Below are 19,085 nucleotides of genomic sequence, written 5' to 3' on the forward strand. Positions count from 1 at the left end.
ACACACAACCCTCTTCCTATATAGAAAATGAGGAAGAATATTTTCCTTTAATCTCCTACCAAGATGATACTCTGTAGATCATTCTCGTGATACGTCAATAAGTCATGCAGATACATTCTGCAGTCTTTCTTCCTTCCTTTCTTCCTTTCTCCCTCCCTCCTTCTCTTTCTTCTCTCTCTCTCTCTCTTGCTCTCTTTTTCTCTCTGTCTCTCTCTCTGCTTTCTGTCTAAAGCCCATCTCCGGTAACAAAAAAAAAAAAAGGTGGTTGTTCATTTAGAGTTTTGAGTACGCTTTCTTGTCCCTATGCCACATACCACAGACACTTAAGTCACACGGAATTTTCTTCTACAAAAGTCCATGTATTGACTAATACTAACTGCAGAAAGGAGCCCTTCAACCACAGCTGGCAATGCTAAGGTGGCAGATGCGCCTCCCAGACTGTGAGGGTGAACCCTCTCCCCACCCTCTCTCTGAAAGCAGCATTCCTGGGACACTGGTGTGCCCTCCAGCCTTCCAGGCAGCAGCTGACAGCCTCGCCCTAGGCTGGCTCATGACCTACATCTGAGGGCATGTGGGCTGCAGTGACCCCCACCCTTAGCAGCTGTTTAAACTGCATCAGCAGTTGGTGTCTGTGTAGGGTGGATGACCCAGTAGCCAGAGCCCCAGGACTGTCTATTAGTCCCAGATGATTCCTCATTTACTTCATTTTTCCCCAAAAAGTTCATGTGAACTTGTACCATTTACCACTATGTAGTCAGTGTTATTTAGCCTGAATATTTTTCTTTGCTGAGCCATTTTGAAGTCGGAGGACATTTCCCAAATCTCAGCCCAGGGGGCAGTTTCTCTTGCCACTGGAAATGGTCTAGCTGAGAATGAAAACTATGGCTAAAATTTAAGGATTGACCTGGAACTAAAGGATTTGATTTCTGTTCCTATTCTAGCTCTGAATGGGCAGATGGGCACCAGGAGAAGAAAAAGAAATTTGTTTCCACTTTCATTTCTAGTTCTAGTATCCAGATCAGACACATAACTGGGTTCTCACATTGGGGGATGGGCAATGAGTTGGGGTGGGTAGTGTGTATGACCCTTTGATTACCACCTCTGCTACTGGAGATCTTGTTCTCATACTGCTTACTCTACTGTCATGTCTTTACCATTTTTAACAATATTGTGTCTATTCTGTATTGTCATTCCCTGTTTATCAACAGGGTACCATTTTTGGAGACTGCTTGAGAGGAGTGAACACTTTCCTTGTTACCCTGTGCCTTCAGCTAAGGTCTGTTCACAAGACACCTCAACCACCCAAGCCTGTCTTAACTAGGCAGAAGGCTAGCCTTTTTTAGAAGCATATGAGTCCTACACAGGGGTGATCCCTCTGAGGACACACCTAGGGTTTAAGTTTGCCATTCCTGATAAACCATACCATGCATTCTCAGGAATGAGGGATGGGTACTGGAAGGGAAATTTAGGGAAAAGAGAAGTAAGATTATATCAGCAAATCTGCCTTAGTTTAAGAATGAAGAGGACCAGACTAGGATGAAAAATAGAATTGAGAGTGTCCAATTTCAACTGAAATAAGTTCCAAACTATTTGATGAGAATCCAAAAACACTCTTTCCTCTTCAAAGATTTCTACTCAGCCCAAGGGTCTGCCCACAATGGGAGAGTTTTCCTCGCCTCCCAATGACAAATACGTAATAATAAGCTCACCAAAAAGCAAACAAAACCCATTGCCATCAAGTCTACTCCATCTCATGGCGACCCTATAGGACAGAGTGGAATTGCCCCACAGGGTTTCTGCCATAAAGGCTGTAAGTCTTTATGGAAGCAGACTGCCTCATCTTTCTCCCACAAGTGGCTAGTGGGTTTCAACAGCCAACCTTTTGGTTAGCAGCTGAATGCTTTAACCACTGCACCACCAATGATCCCAGTCAGGGAAAAAGCACCTACAGTTTTTCCAAAGTTTTGACTTATAGATTTGACCTATGACTACTAGCGATTCTGTCTTGCAATTTAAAATTTCTTTTGATTATTGGAAAGACGTTAGCTGATAACCAAAAGGTCTGCAGTTCAAACACACCAGCCATTCAGTGGGAGAAAAATGAGGCAGACTGTTTCTGTAAAGATTACGGACAAGGGAGTCCTATGAGGCAGTCTTACTCTGTCCTATATGAGTCAGATCCGACTCGATGGCACATAACAACAATATAGAGTCCCTATGACTAGGAGTCAACTTGACGGGTTTAATGGTGAGAGGTTATATTAGGATTTGGAAGGGACATTCACTATTTCAAACACTAAAGTGTATGTACAACACCTACAGAATATCAAAACAAGAAGGCAAGTAGGTAGAGAAAAACAGAGAATTAGGCATTTTTGGTAAACAGAGATAAAATCTATATTTAACTTCTGATGGATAACAGCTTCAGCATTACTCCTAAACTCTGTCTAATTCTGGTCTCCTAAGGCTTGAGTGAAAACCAACATGATAAATTTGTTCTCTTTAAAATGGTTTCCAAAGGATTAGCCTAATTAAAAATATACCTACCATTTCATTAGGAATAAACTTCCCATAAATGAATGACACAATTCTTGGCTTAATTTTTCTTCCCAGTCCTAAAGCAGAAGGTTATCCACTAATATATTTGGACATTGCATACTAAGTAAAAACGTTATTACCTAAAACATGTTATGAATCAGGAGATATGTGACATTAAAAGCCACCCAAATGCCTTTGCTGTGACTGAATATAAAATGCTAATCATGATTTCTAATTAAAAAAAAAAAAGATTCTAAGAAAAAAATCAAATTAAGAGTCATTGTCCTGCTGGTTAAAGCAAAAAATGCAGAGCAGTATTTCAAATAGCTGCTTTTGTTTTCTGCTTTTTTTTTTTTTTCTAAATGATGTTGAGCAATTGCTCGTCTTATGACGGGATTCGGTAAATAAACTTACACATTACTTTAAAGTGATTACTCTGGAATAGAGAATTTTTCCATTCCGGCAATTGCTCTTCAGAAAGGAGACACACTTCTTGCTTCCATCAGATGCCACAATCTAAATGTTTGTTAAAATATCATCTAAATGGTGTACCAGTGGAGCAGAAGCACAGTCTAAAACTGCCTTTATCATGGATCACTGTTTTATCCACACACAAAACAAGAATGAAAAACAAATGTTGCCAAACATGACTTTCCTCTTGGACCATTTTTCATCCCATTATTAGGCAAAGACCAAAGCATTTGCCTACATTTTCTGAAATGCACATGAATTTCTGCAATCAGTATTTTCCTTCATGCGCTCAAGTAAAACTATATATATATATAGATCAGCAATAAACACAAAGATAATCACAAACTTTCTCAATTCTGAAATCTCCACAAATGTTTAACTCTCAGGCAGGCTTAAGGAAGAAAACAAAATACTTATATAAGCATAAATCAACTTTAATGTTCTTTTTAAAGATACTAACAGTTAGATCATTGTAAGGATCACACCTCTGTCTGCACTCTTAACAGAGGCATGGTCACCTTTTCTCCTTCCCTTCCTACATCTCCTTTGTTGTTCAGGGTAAATGAGTTACAGTAATAACCCAGCAAACATCCTGCCATGTGAGCAAGACATCACCTTGATGCAGACTTCATATTGTGGCTTCTATGAAGGTTTAAAGGTTAAAGGCATCATAAATTATGCATTTCCTTCTATGCCAGGCCCATAAAAGGTCCTTTTTCTATTCATTAAAGACATTGCTCCTAAATGAGGAGAGGCATTTTTTTTTTTAAAGTACCAAAACAAATATTACCATTATGTTTACGTTGCACTGGTTGTGCTGGAGAGCCAAAACAACTTGAAATCTGGAAACTGCTAGAGTATGTTGTTCCAGCATGTATAGCAACTGTCAACATGGACAGTTAAATTAGGGTTCACTGTTTGGACCATGATACAGTAGAACACACCCAGCCAACACGCTGATCTCCCCCTAGGAGGACATTAGTCTGGCAAACCTCATATCACCAGCAACAGTTGGGGCTTTCTTCTCTGTCACTGCCCCAATTTACAGATCTGGATAGGGCAAGAGATCGGAGGGACCATCGTATATACCAAAGCATCCCTAACCGCTTCACTAAAGCAAGCTTCATGCAGGGGATCCTCGACTCCTTCCTACCATGCACCCTGACTTCCTCACTTATGTTTTGCCACCTACAGCTGAAGTACAGTCTTAAACGATTCTTTTTCTTTTCCTTTTACACCACCTGCACGTACTGCACTGCAGAAGGCAGTTTCCTCCGGAAGAACCACACCCATTCTTCCCCTAGCCTTCAGGAGCAAACTGCGGATTGGGATGGCTTGCTTCTCCCCAGCCTCAGGCCACGGAAACCAAAACACTCAACTTCAGATAATCCACGACCACCCTCAGTCTAGCTGTGATGTAGGACTCTGGACCCAGACTGCCTGCTGTCAGAGTTCCAGAGATTCATGAAAGGGTATATAGCCTGCAAAGCTTGACAACTAAGTGGCAAAGTTCTTCCTTCCCCTTCTGCAAAACCCTTTCCTCTTCATCAACACACACACACACAGAGCCTTGCTCTTTCAACTTACCAGTTTGGACTTGGCGCGTTGCAAAAATTCTTCCATGTCGCTGCGAGGGGTCTGAGCCAGGGGCACCCGGAGGGCCGCAGAGGAAGAGAGATGCGAGGTCGCGGGAAAGTGGCCTGCCGGGCGCAGCGGAGGCTCCGGCTGCTCCCTCCCGCCGCTCAGAGGCGGCTGAAGCTGTAACTGCGCCCACAGCTGTCTCGGCCCAAGGCTCCTCCGCCCTCCCCCCGCCCTGTGCCCCACCGCCAGCTCTAGGCGCCCGACATTGCCCTAATAAGGAAAGTGGGTGTGCCGCCCGAGAGCTCTAGGGCGCGCTCGGCAAGCTCTCTGGCACGCGCCTCCGGGATCCGGACGCGGGGCCGGAGAGCGGAGGCGGGGGTGTTGTGGGATGGCGAGGGTTTCCGCGGCCAATCGCAGGGCCCTGCTGCGGCCTCCTGACGTGGCGCGCCGAAAGATACTGCAACCATGGACAGCGCCCAGAAGTGCGAGCCAAGTGCAAGGGGCTGCTGCAGAGAGAGCCTCTGCCGCAGGCACCGGCCGCTCTCAGAGAGGGAAGGTGGGAAAGGGAAGCGAGGGGAAACAGGCCCCAGAAGAGCCCCCCTCCTCGGCCAGCGCCTCCCGGTCTGGCTTGCATGCTACAAAGAGCTCCAGCGGTCACTTAGTGAGTTGGTTGCTGGGCTGGCCAGGGTACGCACTCCGTTGGAGGGGCGGAGGTTGTATTACTGAGCTAAAAAAAAACAGTGCGACCTTGGAAAATAATCAGAAGAGCATGCTGGGAGGTTGTACTAGGCTGTTTGTTTCTATCTTCTCTTAAAACATACCCACCCAGCAATGGGGACCCACTGAGTGCCCTTATATTGTCTCTGGGGCTAACGCATAGATAGACCATACTGCAGTCCCCACACACAGTCTGACAAATACGCTCAGGCAAAGCTGGTGCAATGCAACCTTGCTACTCAAAGAGCGGTCCACTGACCAGCAACATCAGCATCACTGAGCTTATTAGAAATGCAAACTCTCAGACCCCCAACCAGACCTAGTGAATAAGAGTTTGTGTGTCAACAAGATCCTCAGATGATTTCTCAGTGCAGTGAAACTTAAGAAGTACTGCAATAAATACTTAACTGTACAACTGTGAACCTTATTTCAGCCATAGAGTTCTGTTGTGTGTACTCACCAGCTGTAGGTCCCTGGATATACCACACTAGGTTATTGCTTATAACACTAGATTATGTGAGTCTTTGCACTCTGCCTGTAATACCCTTCTTGCCCTTCTCTTCCTAGCTCCCATTGCCTGGCTAGGTGCACTTCAGCTGCCAGCTTAGAGAAGTGGTCTCAACCCTGACTGTACATTAACATTACATTAGGACACTCTGGGCTTTAAGAAATATTGATACCCAGGCTCTATCCCAGAGTAATTGGATCAGTATTTCTAGAGGTGAGGCCACAGTGTAAAGGTGATTCAAGTGATTCTAATGTGCAGCCCAGGTGTGATCCCCTGTGTTACAACAGTGCTTCTGAAACATCAGCATGTATTTGAATCACCTAGTGGGCTTGTTAAAACACATACTTCTGTGCCTTACACCTAGTTCCAGGCATAATAGGTCTGGAGTGGGCCTGAGACTTTGCAATATCCCAGGGGTAGCTGATGCTGCTCATCCAGGGACCACACTTTAAGAAATATGTGCTCCTCTCTCTCTACCTTCAGACTGAATCAGTTGCCCCTTCTTCATTCTTTCATAGAAATTTGTATTTTCTACCCTTTAGGACAGAGTAGAACTGCCCCATAAGGTTTTCAAAGCTGTGATCTTTACAAAAACAGATAGCTACATCATTCTACCACAGACTGGTGGGTTAGCCAACTTTTTCTAGTTGCCATCAAATCAACTCCAACTCACGGCTTCCCCTTGTGTATCTTAGTAAACCTGTGCTCCACAGAGTTTTCAGTGGCTGTTTTTCTTGGAAGTAGATCACCAGGCTTTTCTTCTGAGGTACTTCTGTGTGGACTTACAACTCCAACATTTCAATAATAGCCAAGTATGGTAACTATTTGCACCATCCAGAGCTTCTCTGTGTTTCTCTATTTCTGCCATTCTCCTCTCTCTTTCAGTTCTCTCTCTCTTTCATGATTTTTTTTTTTTTTTTAATTCAGGGGATCCAATGAAAATAAATCAGCAAAGTCTACAAATGTGATTAAAGCAAAGTGATGGGAATATTAAGCTCCAGGTTACATTTAGGTGAGGAGTTGTGTGGAAGCTGCAGATTCTATCTGCTTTCTTTGCTGACTTAAGTGATTTAAAACCATTCAAGTAAAACGGTGTTTTTCAGCCTTTAAATCTGTGAAATTGATCACAATTCAAGTAACATTACTGAGAAAAATTCCCCAAAATTCCTTACCCTTGACTCCACTGAGAAATTTAGTGACAATTGCATAATATTGTTTTACTTCTCTGACTTTTTATTGTAAACACCCTAGGTAGATACTACACAGTCACAATTAAAAAAAAAAAAAAGACATTCTGATGAACTCAAATTCCAACATGTATCTTCCCAGTTTTTCTTCACCAACAATGTCCCTTCAAAAGTGTGTCAATATTTACTTCCTCCATGAAGCCTTCTCAAACTGACTACTTTTCTATTGGTGCTGAACCAATTACTACAAACTCAGTAGCTTTAAACAATGCACATTTATTATATTATACTTTTGTAAGTCAGAAGTCCTACACAAGTCTCACTGGGTTGAAATCAAAGCTTTTACAAGACTGTGCTCCTCGAGGCTGCAGGAAACAATCCTTTTCTTTGTCTTGTCCAGCTTCCAGAAGCCACCCATATTCTTTGACTCGTGACTCTCTTCTTTCATCTTCAAAACTAGCAGTGTTGCACTTTTCTGACCCTTCTTACATTGTCACATATCCCTCTGATGCTCTTCTTCTGCTACCCCCTTTCATTTATTAAAGACCCTTGTAATTGAAGAAAATCTATCTACTGATTCAAAGCCTTAATTGTACCTGCAATTTTAATTCCCCTTTCCCATGTAACATACTATATTCACAAGTTCTGAGGATTAGAATGTGGACATCTTTGGGAGGGCCAAACCTCAAGGTGATTGATGATGACCAGCTTTTGAGCCTCAGTTTCTTATAACATCTATATCTCTGTAAAAAATAAATAAGAAAATGAAACCAACTTCAAACCCTGGCTATACGGTGAAGCCAGCTAGGGGTCTTTGAAAAATATGATGCCCAAGCCTCATCTACAGACATCCTGAATTGAATAGTCATGAGAGATGTTCAGGCATCAGCATTTTCAAAAATCCCTCCAAGATATTCTCTGTGTAGGCAGAGTTAGGAACCACTGCTGATGATAGATAAATTTGTATTACACTAGTCACCTAGAGGCTAAACTTGGAGTCTTCCTTGACTCAGCACTTTCTCCTATCCCTGTGGCCAGATTCCAATTCCAATGTCTTCAAACTTTGCAAAAAGCCTTCTCTGACATCTTTCCTTTCTATTCCAAGAATTTTCATCATAACTCATATTCCCATCTGTCTTAGTTATCTCATACTCTAATAATAGAAGTAACACAAGTGGATGGCTTTAACAAACAGAAATTTAATTTCTCACACTTTGGGATGCTGGAAGTCTGAATTAAGAGTACTAACTCTAGGGAAAGGCTTTCTCCCTCTGTTGGCTCTAGAGTACAGTCCTTGTCTCTTCAGCTTCTGCTTCCAGGTTCCTTAGAGAGCTCCATGTGTCTTGGAACTTATCTTACCCCATCTCTCCTCTGTTTACTTGTTCAATCTCTTTTATATCTCAAAAGAGATTGACTCAGCAGTGAAGGCAAACACAGGTATATGGGTGGATAGATGGGTGGATAGGCTGAACTATTAGGTATGTCTTTGAAGTGGGGAGTGCACCCAAGAACATGTATAGGGTTGGCAGACAATGGTCCTATAACTTTATGTGTATGATCTGAATTCCCAGGTGTATAATGGAGCTGACAAGGGGCAAGGTTGTGGTCACTGCTTGGTCACAGCCAGCTACCCAGAGGGACCAAGTAGTTGAACCTGTGGGCTCAGGACCATAGTCGCAGAGGACATCAAGCTCAATTGGCATAACATACTTCACAAAACATTGTTCCACCTCCTACTGTGGCGAGTAGCGACTGGGATCTTAAAAACTTACAAGCTGCCATCTAGATGCAATGTGGGTCTCTCCTAGTCCAGAGCCAAGAAGAATGAAGAAAACCAAAAATTCATGGAAACAATTAGTCCTAGTGACTGGTACACCGTCCAATCTGCAGCCTATATGACTATGAGACCAGAAGAAGTAGATGGTTCCCAGCTACCATTGTCAACCACTTGGAAGAGGATCTATGTAGGAGATCCTGGATAGACACGGAGAACAATGTGGAACAAAACTCAAAATCATTTGGGGGAAAAAAAAAGGGGGGGGGATCAGATTTGCTGGCCTGATGGAGCCTGGTGGAACCACTGAGACTATGGCCCCTAGCTGCCCTTCAGGTCTGGAATTGAAAGCACACCATTAGCTTCCAGCCAAACAATGGACAGGCATATGAGTTGAACATTTACCTGAGGTAGGTACATTCCTTGGAGAGAACAAGCATGGGAGAAAGAAGGGCTGCTTATGCACAGGGAGACAGCTCAGGGGGCAGGAATGTATGGAGGGATGAACACAGGGAAGAGGTAACTGTCAGGAGGAAGTGGAAGGGGGGAGATGTTGCATTGTGCTAAATTGTGGTCAATATCATGAGACAAAGTGTATGTGAACTGCTGTATGGAAAGAGTATTTGCTCTGTAAATTTCCACCCAAATCACAATAAAAAGAAAAAAAAAAAAAAAGAGATTGACTCAGGATATGCCCTACACTAATCCTGCCTCTGGTAGCATAGTGCCTAAGGCACTTGACTGCTAACCAGAAGGCTGGCGGTTCAAACCCACCAGCCACTCCTCGTAAGGAAGGTTGGGCAATCCTACTTCCGTAGTGATACTGCCTCGGTAACCCAAGGAGGGGTCGCTATGAGTCAGGAGGCCCGACTCCACGGCAAATAACAACAACAATCCTGCCTCATTAACATAACAAAGACAGTTGCCATTGAGTCGATTCCAATGCATGTCAGCCCCATGTGTGCAGAGTAGAACATACTCCACATGGTTTTCACGGCTTTGACCTTCCAGAAGTAGATCATCAGGATTGTCTTCCAAGGTGCTTCTGGATGGGTCTGAACTGCTGACCTTTTGGCTAGTAGTTGAGCACTTAACCATTTATGTCACTCCTTAGATATTTACTCAAAAAAACTCACTGCTGTCAAGTCAGATCTAACTCAGCGACCCTCCTTTGGTTTCTGAGGCAGTATTACTACAGAATTTCCTTCTGAGGAGTGGCTGGTGGGTTTGAACCACTAGCCTTCTGGTTAGCAGTCAAATGCCTTAGGCACTAAACCACCAGAGCATATATCTATCTCTCTATCTATATCTATATATCTATATATATCACTTCTTAGATATATATAGATATAAATGTATAGATAGATATTATACACACACACACACACACACACATATATATATATATATGTATATATATGTTGTTGTTGTTGTTATTTGCCATCGAGTCGGCCCCGACTCATAGAGACCCCTCCTTGGGTTTCCAAGGCAGTATCACTACGGAAGTAGGAATGACCAACCTTCCTTCCGAGGAGTGGCTGGTGGGTTTGAACAGCCAGCCTTCTGGTTAGCAGTCGAGTGCCTTAGGCACTATGCTACCAGAGCTCTCTCTCTCTCTCTCTCTCTCTCTCTCTCTCTCTATATATATATATATATATATATATATATATGTATATCTTACTGGTTCTATCTCTCTCAAGGACCCTTGCTACAGTAGACTAGTAGAATAGTAGTTCCGAGGGAAAAAGAAGAGACTTTAGGGATCATCTAATCTCATTCTATCACTTTACTCGTGAGTACCAAGGATCCGAGTGGTTCGATATCCTGCTCAGGCTAACAGAACTGCTTGGAAGCAGAGCCAGGACTGGAACTTAACTATCTTTCATTCATTCCTTCAGCATTTATTGAACATCTACTATGTTCATGTAGGCATCATGTCTAATCCAAGATGCACAAGGCATGATCCCTGCCCTCAAGGACTTCATGGTCTAGTCACTATAATACAATGAGATAAATGCAATGATTGAGAAATGCATCTGGTATTGAACTTACTGAGATGCAATATGGTGTGCTGTCCCATTGCTCTGATGGGAAAATATGGCTGCAAATTCTTTGACATGCCTCTCAGTGAGAGATGGGTTCTACATTCCCTCCTCCTGAATCTGGGAGGGTTCTGTGACTTCCTGATCAATAAAATGTAACAGAAGTGACTCCATGCCAGTTTCTGGGACCAGGTCTTAAGAGAGTGGCATCTATCTCTTCTTGTCTCTTGGAATACACTCTCTTGGACCTTAACCATCATGCTTTGCAGGAGCTCAAGCAAGCATATAGAATAACCCACATGAAGAGGAACCAAGGACCCTCACTAATAGCCAGTCATGAGTGAGCCCTCTTAGAAGTGGATCCTCCAGCCCCAGTCAAATCATTCCAGGGATTTTCTGTGGAGCAGTTACCTTGTTCCTGCTGAGCCCTGCCTAAATTCCTGACCCACAAAATCATGGGATAAAATAAAATGATTGTTATTATGTTGTTGTGTGCTGTTATGTTTATTCCAACTCATAGTTATAGGACAGAGTAGAACTGCTTCATAGAGTTTCTTAGGCTGTAATCTTTACCAGAGCAACTCACCAAATCTTTTCTTCCATGGAGTGCCTGGTGGGTTCTAACCAACAACCTTTTGGTTAGCTACTAAGTGCTTTAACCATTGTACCACCAGCAAGGGATAACCAAAACATTTGACCATTCACAGGCTAAGTAACCTTGGTAAGTTATCCTCTTCATGTTTCAGTGTCTTCATCTATAATATAGGAATCATCTTCCCTTTTAGGACTGTTTGTTGTAAAGTTTAAATGCAATAGTACATCTAAAGTGGCCAGTGTCTGGCCCATAGTTGCCATTATTGCCATTCCAAAGGGTCTATCAAAGATAAGAGAAATAAAATGTAGTAGCTTGGAGTGGAAATAAGGGTCTTTATGGAGAACCCAATAAGAGCAGAATTTCTAGGTCAACTGTAGGTGGATCAGCAGTCACTAAAATTGTGAAATGATGTGTTTACATTATAATTTGTGTCTATCTCACACCAAACAATACCTCCTAAGGGTCATGCTTCTTTGGCAACATGGGCTTCATACAAAAAGAAGCCTGTTTCAGAAAAAGGCACTGCAGATGTCCCAACTAGTGACATTTTCTGCAGATTCATCTGCCTGCACCACTCACTGATGGAATTTAAGCTCCTTAAGCAAGGTTTGCATGTTTTATGTTCCCAGTCACCACTCCTCATCACCATTTGGTATTCATTCTTTCTTTTAGCTGGTGGTCATAGGAACATGGTACCCCTGCATCCATCAATGAAAGAGAGCACTATTGCTGCCAGCACTATTCTTCTTCTTCTTTATTTTTATTTTTAATTGTGATTTAGGTGCAAATTTACAAAGCAGATTCATTTTACTCTCAACAGTTCATGAACATTTGGTTTCACGCCCTGATTACAATCCCAACAATAAAAAGCTCTCCTCCCAGCTCCTCCTTGTGACTACCCCTTCCCTATGCCCTTCTTATCCATGCATTTCTGTCTGTCCAGGTTTCCGTCCATGCAAATGATGCGCTTCTGATGTCTCACCATTGATTGATCCAAGGGGTGCATCTCCCTGGGGTAGGTGTTCTGCCTGTAGGCCTTTCTACTATTTAGCAGAGAGCTAATCCATGGAAGCAAGTACAGTCCAGGCCTGAAGGATAACCAGCACCATTATACTTAAAGTGAATAAACTTCATCTGAAGTTTGTCTTATCAGAGCCAACTCCCCTGGAGTTCACACTGGCATGATATCAGAAAACTGAGATGTGAGACCTGGCTGTGTGCCTTGCTGTCTATGTGCCTTTGGGCAAGTTGATTAACATCTCTGCTCATCAGTCTCTTCATCTGTAAAATGGGCAAAATAATGTCCAAGATCCTTTGCAAGACTATTGTAAAAAGTCAAATGATAACATTCCTATACATATTGGAAAATGTTAAAACTGGAAAGGAAGCTAATGAGGATAGCTCTTTGGTTAAAAAGTAAATAAATTAATGTTCTACATCATCCTTTTAAAAATGTATTGTAGCTGGGCTGGCAGCTGACTCACCATTTGGGCATGTTTCCTTGCTAGCTTTTTTACTGATCAACCATGCCTCCAAGAGATGTAGTTTCCTTGGTGCAGATGCATTATGTGGCAACTTTTCAATTATTTTATGTGACAAAAACATGTTTAAGAAATTGCATCTTCCACTTGGACTAGTCTGAAAAGCAACCCAAGCTTGTTTCAAGGATGAAAGACATAATCTACCCCTAGGGAGATGCACCTACCTACTCTAGGGATATGCACCCCTTGGATCCATCCACAGTGAGACATCAGAAGGGCATCATTTGCACAGACGGAAACCTGGACAGACAGGAATGCATAGATAAGAAGGGCCTAGGGAAGGGGTAGTCACAAGGGGGAGCTGAGAGGAGTGCTTTTTATTGTTAGGTTTGCCATCAGGGCATGAAACCAAATGTTCATGAACTGTTGAGAGTAAAATGAATCTGCTTTTTAAACTTGCACCCAAATCACAATTTAAAAAAGAAGAAGAAGAATAGTGCTGGCAGCAATAGTGCTTTCTCTTATTGGTGGATGCAGTGGTACCATGTTCCTATGATCACCAGCTAAAGGAAAGAACGCATGCCAAGTGGCAATGAGGAGTGGTAACTGGGAGTATAAAACATGAAAACCCTGCTTTAAAGAGCTTAAATTCCATCAGTGAGTGGTGTGCATTAACAAATACCTCTTGTTTAGCTTTGAAACAATTATTAAATGACTGCTTTCACCCTGTGGATGGTCAAATACTACTCATTTTGCCTGACAACATCAGAACAAATTCATTTTTTTGTCATATGCTTTGGCAAGGATATCTAAAAAATTTAAAGGAGCTTTTGTAACTATTTTTTTAAGGCATTCCTATAGCAGTAATCATCTGAGTTTCTGATAAGAAAGAAAAGATAAGAGTTATTGGAATTGTCGTGGCTGTATTAGTGAGTGGCAGGGCCCAGATCTCTTGAGAGAACAGCCTGAGAGTCAAATGTCCAGGCTTTGAATAGGGTTCATACTGCTTGCGTCATTTCTGGGAACCATGGATGACTTGTAGAACAATGAATTTAATTTGAAAGGACAGCAGAGGAGAGGGAAAGTACTCTGGCTCTATGAGTCATCAGGAAAATGAGATAGTGGCTGCCACTTTCACATCTGTGACTGGTGAAAGATGAGGGGTGATAGTCTTAATGTCTCCACTTCCCTTCAAAATGACACTATTAAGGGCAGGTTGTTCAGGGTTTACACACTCTCTTCCCACAGAAGTGTGTCTCGATTCCCTTCAAAACTATAATGCATGTTTCAGAGCTATGCTATAAATTTTAACTTATGACTCCACCATGCATTTCCATTGAAAAGGTATTTGACAAGGAGACTAGAATGATAACAATAGTTTGCAACAACCCTATGAGGTATATGACAATGGGTCTGCAAGTGTTCCCAGTTTAGAGATAAAAAAAAACCTGAGACTCTAAATTGTTTACTGACATGCCCAAAGAATGAAATCCAGATTTCTAGATTCCAAAATCCAAGCTTTTTTCATGAAAAAGTTAAAGTTTATTGAGCAGTTACAATACGTGAAGTACTCTTTTAATAGTTTTACATGTATTCATGCATTTAGCCCTCAACACAAATGTGTAAAGTAAGCACTATTATTATCCTGTTCCTGGGTGGTGCAAATGGTTAACATACTTGACTAGTAATGAAAATATTGGCAGGTCAAGTTCACCCAGGTGTGCCTTGGAAGAAAGGCTTGGTGTTCTACTTCCTAAAAATCACCCATTGGAAATCCTTTGGAGTGTAGGTCTACTTTGATACACAGGGGGTCTCTATGAATTGCAGTTGACTCAATGGCAATTTTTTAAAAAAATTAGTATCCAAATTTAAAAGATGTGGAAAGAGATACAAAGATGTGGTTTGCCTGAAGTTATCCAACTAGTAAGTAGCCAAGTCAGGACTCTAACATAGGTGATAAGGCTGGGATCAAAGTACATCACTAGTGCACATCACTCCCTGTCCACCTTTGCAGTCAGCACCACCTTCCCCCATCCCTTCATTGTCAGTGGTGCACACTTCTATGTTACCACAACAGCTGTGTCTAGCAGCTAGCACTTACACCAGCACTACGACACTTTTTTTTCTTTTTCTTCTTAGTTCTTCCCTCTTTCTCCCTTGTTTTCTTTTCTTTTCTTTCTTTTTCCCACCTTCTTTTCCCCCCATGATTGGGAGCCAGTGATCCTACCAGCCATACTCATCACATCTGCCACACCACACACTGGGTGAGTGCTCCCACCCACTTCAGCATGACTGGATCAACAACAGATAGTGGCCAATATCTGTACAGCTATCCTTCAGGTGATATAAACCTCCAGAAATTAGACACTTGAGTCCACACTCACAACCACTACCAAATTCACCTGGAGACAGGTGATGAGTGTCCCAGTGCTGCCAAACTAGTGATCAGAGTAGCACACATACTCCATTGCCTGGCTATATTAAAATAAAACTAAACAAAAAATCAGAGTGAAGAAAACCTAACATACAATCAACAAATCAATGCAGTAATATGACAATATCTTGGAGAAGACAGCTAATTAAAGAAAAAAAAAAAAAAAAACAGGACAAGATGGATCAAACAAGTGACCAAAGCACAGGTTCAAAAAATCTTCCAGAGGAAGAAATGCTATTAGAGCTAACTAATAAAGAGTTGAAAAGATATTGTGGTAGTTAAGTTTGTGTGTCAACTTGGCAGGGCCTGGTTGAGTGTCTGGGCTGCTGGATGTAATAGTCCCCATGATGAGACTGGTAATCAACTCCATGGTAGAACCTACTGTGAGCAGCTGAGTAGCTGCCTTGGGAATATGGTCTGCTTCCGATATATAAGGAGAAGCCTTGAGGAATGGTCTCTAGCTTATGGCACACTTGAACCCTGCGTGTAACCATATTGTTGTTCAGCAGCCTGCCATGCCCTGCTGACCTTGGGACTTTCAATGGATTTGAATTAATGGCCTGCCATGTGGTTTGGTAACATTGGGACTGTGCCTTTTTTACTTGTCAACCTTGGGCTTGTCAGTCTCAGCTGCCAGTAGCTGTCTGAGTGAAGAAATCTTCTAGCTTCAGTGGGCCAGGAGCTGGAGGCAGAGCTGAAGCCCAAGTTTGAGGGACTTTCACCTAGCACCAGAGCCTGGCACTTTGAACTTGGACACAAAGCCTCCAAACTGTAAGGGAATAAACTCCTGTTAATTCAAGCCATCCCATTTGTGGTATATTCTTGTCAGAGTGACACTAGGTAACCAGAATGGATATATACTTAGATCCTTTCAGCAGATTAGGAAAGAGATCAAGGAAAATAAAGAAAACACTAAGGAAATAATAAACAAAATCAAGGAAAAAGCAGACAAAGTTCTAGATGAATTCAGGAAAACAATACAAAAGAAAATTGACAAAATAAATGGAAAATTAGAAATCATACAAAAACAGCAAATAAAAATCCAGAAGACTAATACTAAAATTTGAGAAATAGATAATGCAAAGGAATAGAAGTAACTCAAAGGAAGATAAAAATAGTGAAATTTAAGACAAATCTCTTAATTCCAACTTGTTAGAGGAACAATCAGTAAAAGGAACAAAAGAAGGAGGAGGAGGAGAGGAAGAAGAAGAAGAAGAAGAAAGACAAGAAGGCCTAAGAATTATGTGGGACATCATCAAGAGGAATAACTTATGTTTAATTGGAATTCCACCAGAAGAGACAGAAAAATAGCACCAAGAAAATTGTCAAAGATTTACTGAAAGAAAACTTCCCTAATATCATAAAAGGTGAGAAGATATACATTCAAAGAGCTCAATGAACCCAAAATAGGACAAACTTCAAAAGAAAATCACCAAGATATATCATAATCAAACTTTCCAAAATCAAAAACAAAGAAAGAATCCTGACAGCAGCTCAGGAAAAACAAAATGTCACCTACAAATGATATCCAATAATACTAAGTTCTGATTTCTCAGCAGAAACCATGCAGGCAAGAAGGCAATGGGACAACATATGTAAAACCCTCAAAGAAAAAAAAAAATGCCGACCAAGAACTACATATCCAGCAAAATTGTCCCTCAAATACAATGGCAAAATTAGGACATTTCCAGATAAACAGAAATTAAGGTGCTTTGTAAAAAACATACCAATCTTACAGAGAACTAACAACAGAAGACAACAAGCTGAAATCAACACACACAACTCATCATCCAGAAATTAACCAGGATACAGATGTATCAAACATAAAATAAAACTGCAAGACTGCAAATAGGGAACTAGAGACATCAATTTGTATATAATGACAAATACAAAGCAAAAAGAGGGAATAAATGGTGTAGGTAGTTATAGAACTTTCAAATGGAGAGGAAGTCAAGGTGATATCAAGATAGAAAAGACTGTTTTAAACTTGGGAAGATAGTAATAAATCACAGAGCAACTTCAAAGAAAATAAATTAATAAGCATTCCCAGTAAATAAAATAAAACAAGAAAATTATAAGATTGACTAAACACTAAAAAGGTAGCAATGAAAGAAATGATAAGAAACTCTGTAAACAAATTGAACTCTGCACAGAAAAATATATGGAACAAAGAAGCCATCACACACACACACTCACACACACACAAAGAAAACAACAAAATGACAGCAGTAAATTCATACCTATCGATAACTACACTGAATATAAATGGATTAAATGCACCAGCCAAAAGACAGAGTAGGAGAATTGATAAGAAAACATGACTCAGCAACAAGCTGACTATAAGAGACACACCATAGACACAAACACAAAATTAGCTAAAAATCAAAGGATGAGAAAACATACCAAGCAATGACAACCAAAAAAGAGCAATAGTGACAATATAAATTTCTGATGCAATAGACTTTAAGGCAAAAACCAGCAAAAGAGACAAGAAAGGACATTATATAATGATTAAAGGGTCAATCCAATGAGAAGGTGTAATCATAACAAATATCTGGGCACCTAATGAAAGAGCCCCAAAATGCATAAATCAAATATTAACAGAATTGAAAAGAGAAAGAGACAATATCTCCAGAATAGTAGAATTCTTTAAATACACCACTTTTGATGAAGGAAAGAACAACTAGAAAGAAACTCAACAAAGATACAGAAGAGTAAACCAAGTTGACCTAATAAATGTATAGTGAGCACTCCACCCAACAACAGTAAAATTTACATTTTTTTCCAGCACACAGGGGACATTCTACAGACCGGACCACATGTTAGACTATAAAGCAAGCTTCAACAAATTTTAAAACACTGAAAAATTACAAAACATTTTCTCAGAGCACAATGCTATAAATTTAGAATTCAACAACAGAATGATCAAAAGGAAAAGGTCAAATATATGGAAACTGAATGACACCCTGCTTCAGAACTACTGGGTACAAGAAATAAAAGCTGAAATAAACAAAATTCCTTGACTTAAGCAAGAATAAAAATACAACATACCAAAATCTTTGGGACACAGAAGACAATTTATAATAATAAATGTACACATCAAAAAAGAAGAAAGAACAAAATCAACACCTTAACTCAACATCTCAAAAAATTAGAAAATGAACAGCAAAAAGGCCGATAGTCACCTAAAGAAATAAAATAATAAAGATTCAAGTAGAAATAAATGAAATGGAAAATAGAAAAACAACTAAATGAATCAACAAGAATACAGTTGGTTGTTTGAAAGATTAATAAAATTGTCAAACCACTGGTAAATACAACAAAGGAAAAGAAGGAGAAGATATAAACAATACCTATAAGAAATAAAATAAGTAATGTTGCAACAGAAACTACTGAAATACAAAGGATAACAAAATACTAAGAAGAACTGTACTCTAACAAATTTAAAAACCTAGAAGAAATGGACACATTTCTAGAAACACATTACCTACTGAAACTAATACAATCTGAGGTAGGAATTTTGAACAGATCCATCACAAAAGAATAAATTGAACAGGTCATTGCAGAAAAATAAACAAAAAAAGTCCTGGTCCCAAAGGCTTCACTGGCAAATTCTACCAAACATTCAGGGAGCAGCTGGCACCAATTCTACTCAGACTCTTCTAGAACATAAAAACGGATAAAATACTCCCAAATTCATTCTATGACACAAACATAACCCTGATACCAAAATCAGGCAAAGATTAAAAAAGAAAAT

At 40.7% G+C, this 19,085-nt stretch overlaps 1 protein-coding gene across 1 annotated transcript in view; it reads right to left on the reverse strand.

Moving 5' to 3' along the window:
* Nucleotides 1–4,632, reverse strand: part of PRUNE2 (prune homolog 2 with BCH domain) — a 362,578-nt gene extending 357,946 nt beyond the window's left edge. The window contains 3 exon segments of the mRNA XM_042780613.1: nucleotides 3,470–3,523; nucleotides 3,525–3,601; nucleotides 4,593–4,632. Coding sequence (XP_042636547.1) covers nucleotides 3,470–3,523; nucleotides 3,525–3,601; nucleotides 4,593–4,632 — 171 coding nt within the window.
* Nucleotides 4,633–19,085: the final 14,453 nt, after the last annotated feature.

This window comes from Orycteropus afer, unplaced genomic scaffold, assembly GCF_000298275.1.
Source record: "Orycteropus afer afer isolate SDZICR_OR568_19922 unplaced genomic scaffold, OryAfe1.0 scaffold00005, whole genome shotgun sequence".
In the NCBI taxonomy this organism is placed as follows: Eukaryota; Metazoa; Chordata; class Mammalia; order Tubulidentata; family Orycteropodidae; genus Orycteropus; species Orycteropus afer.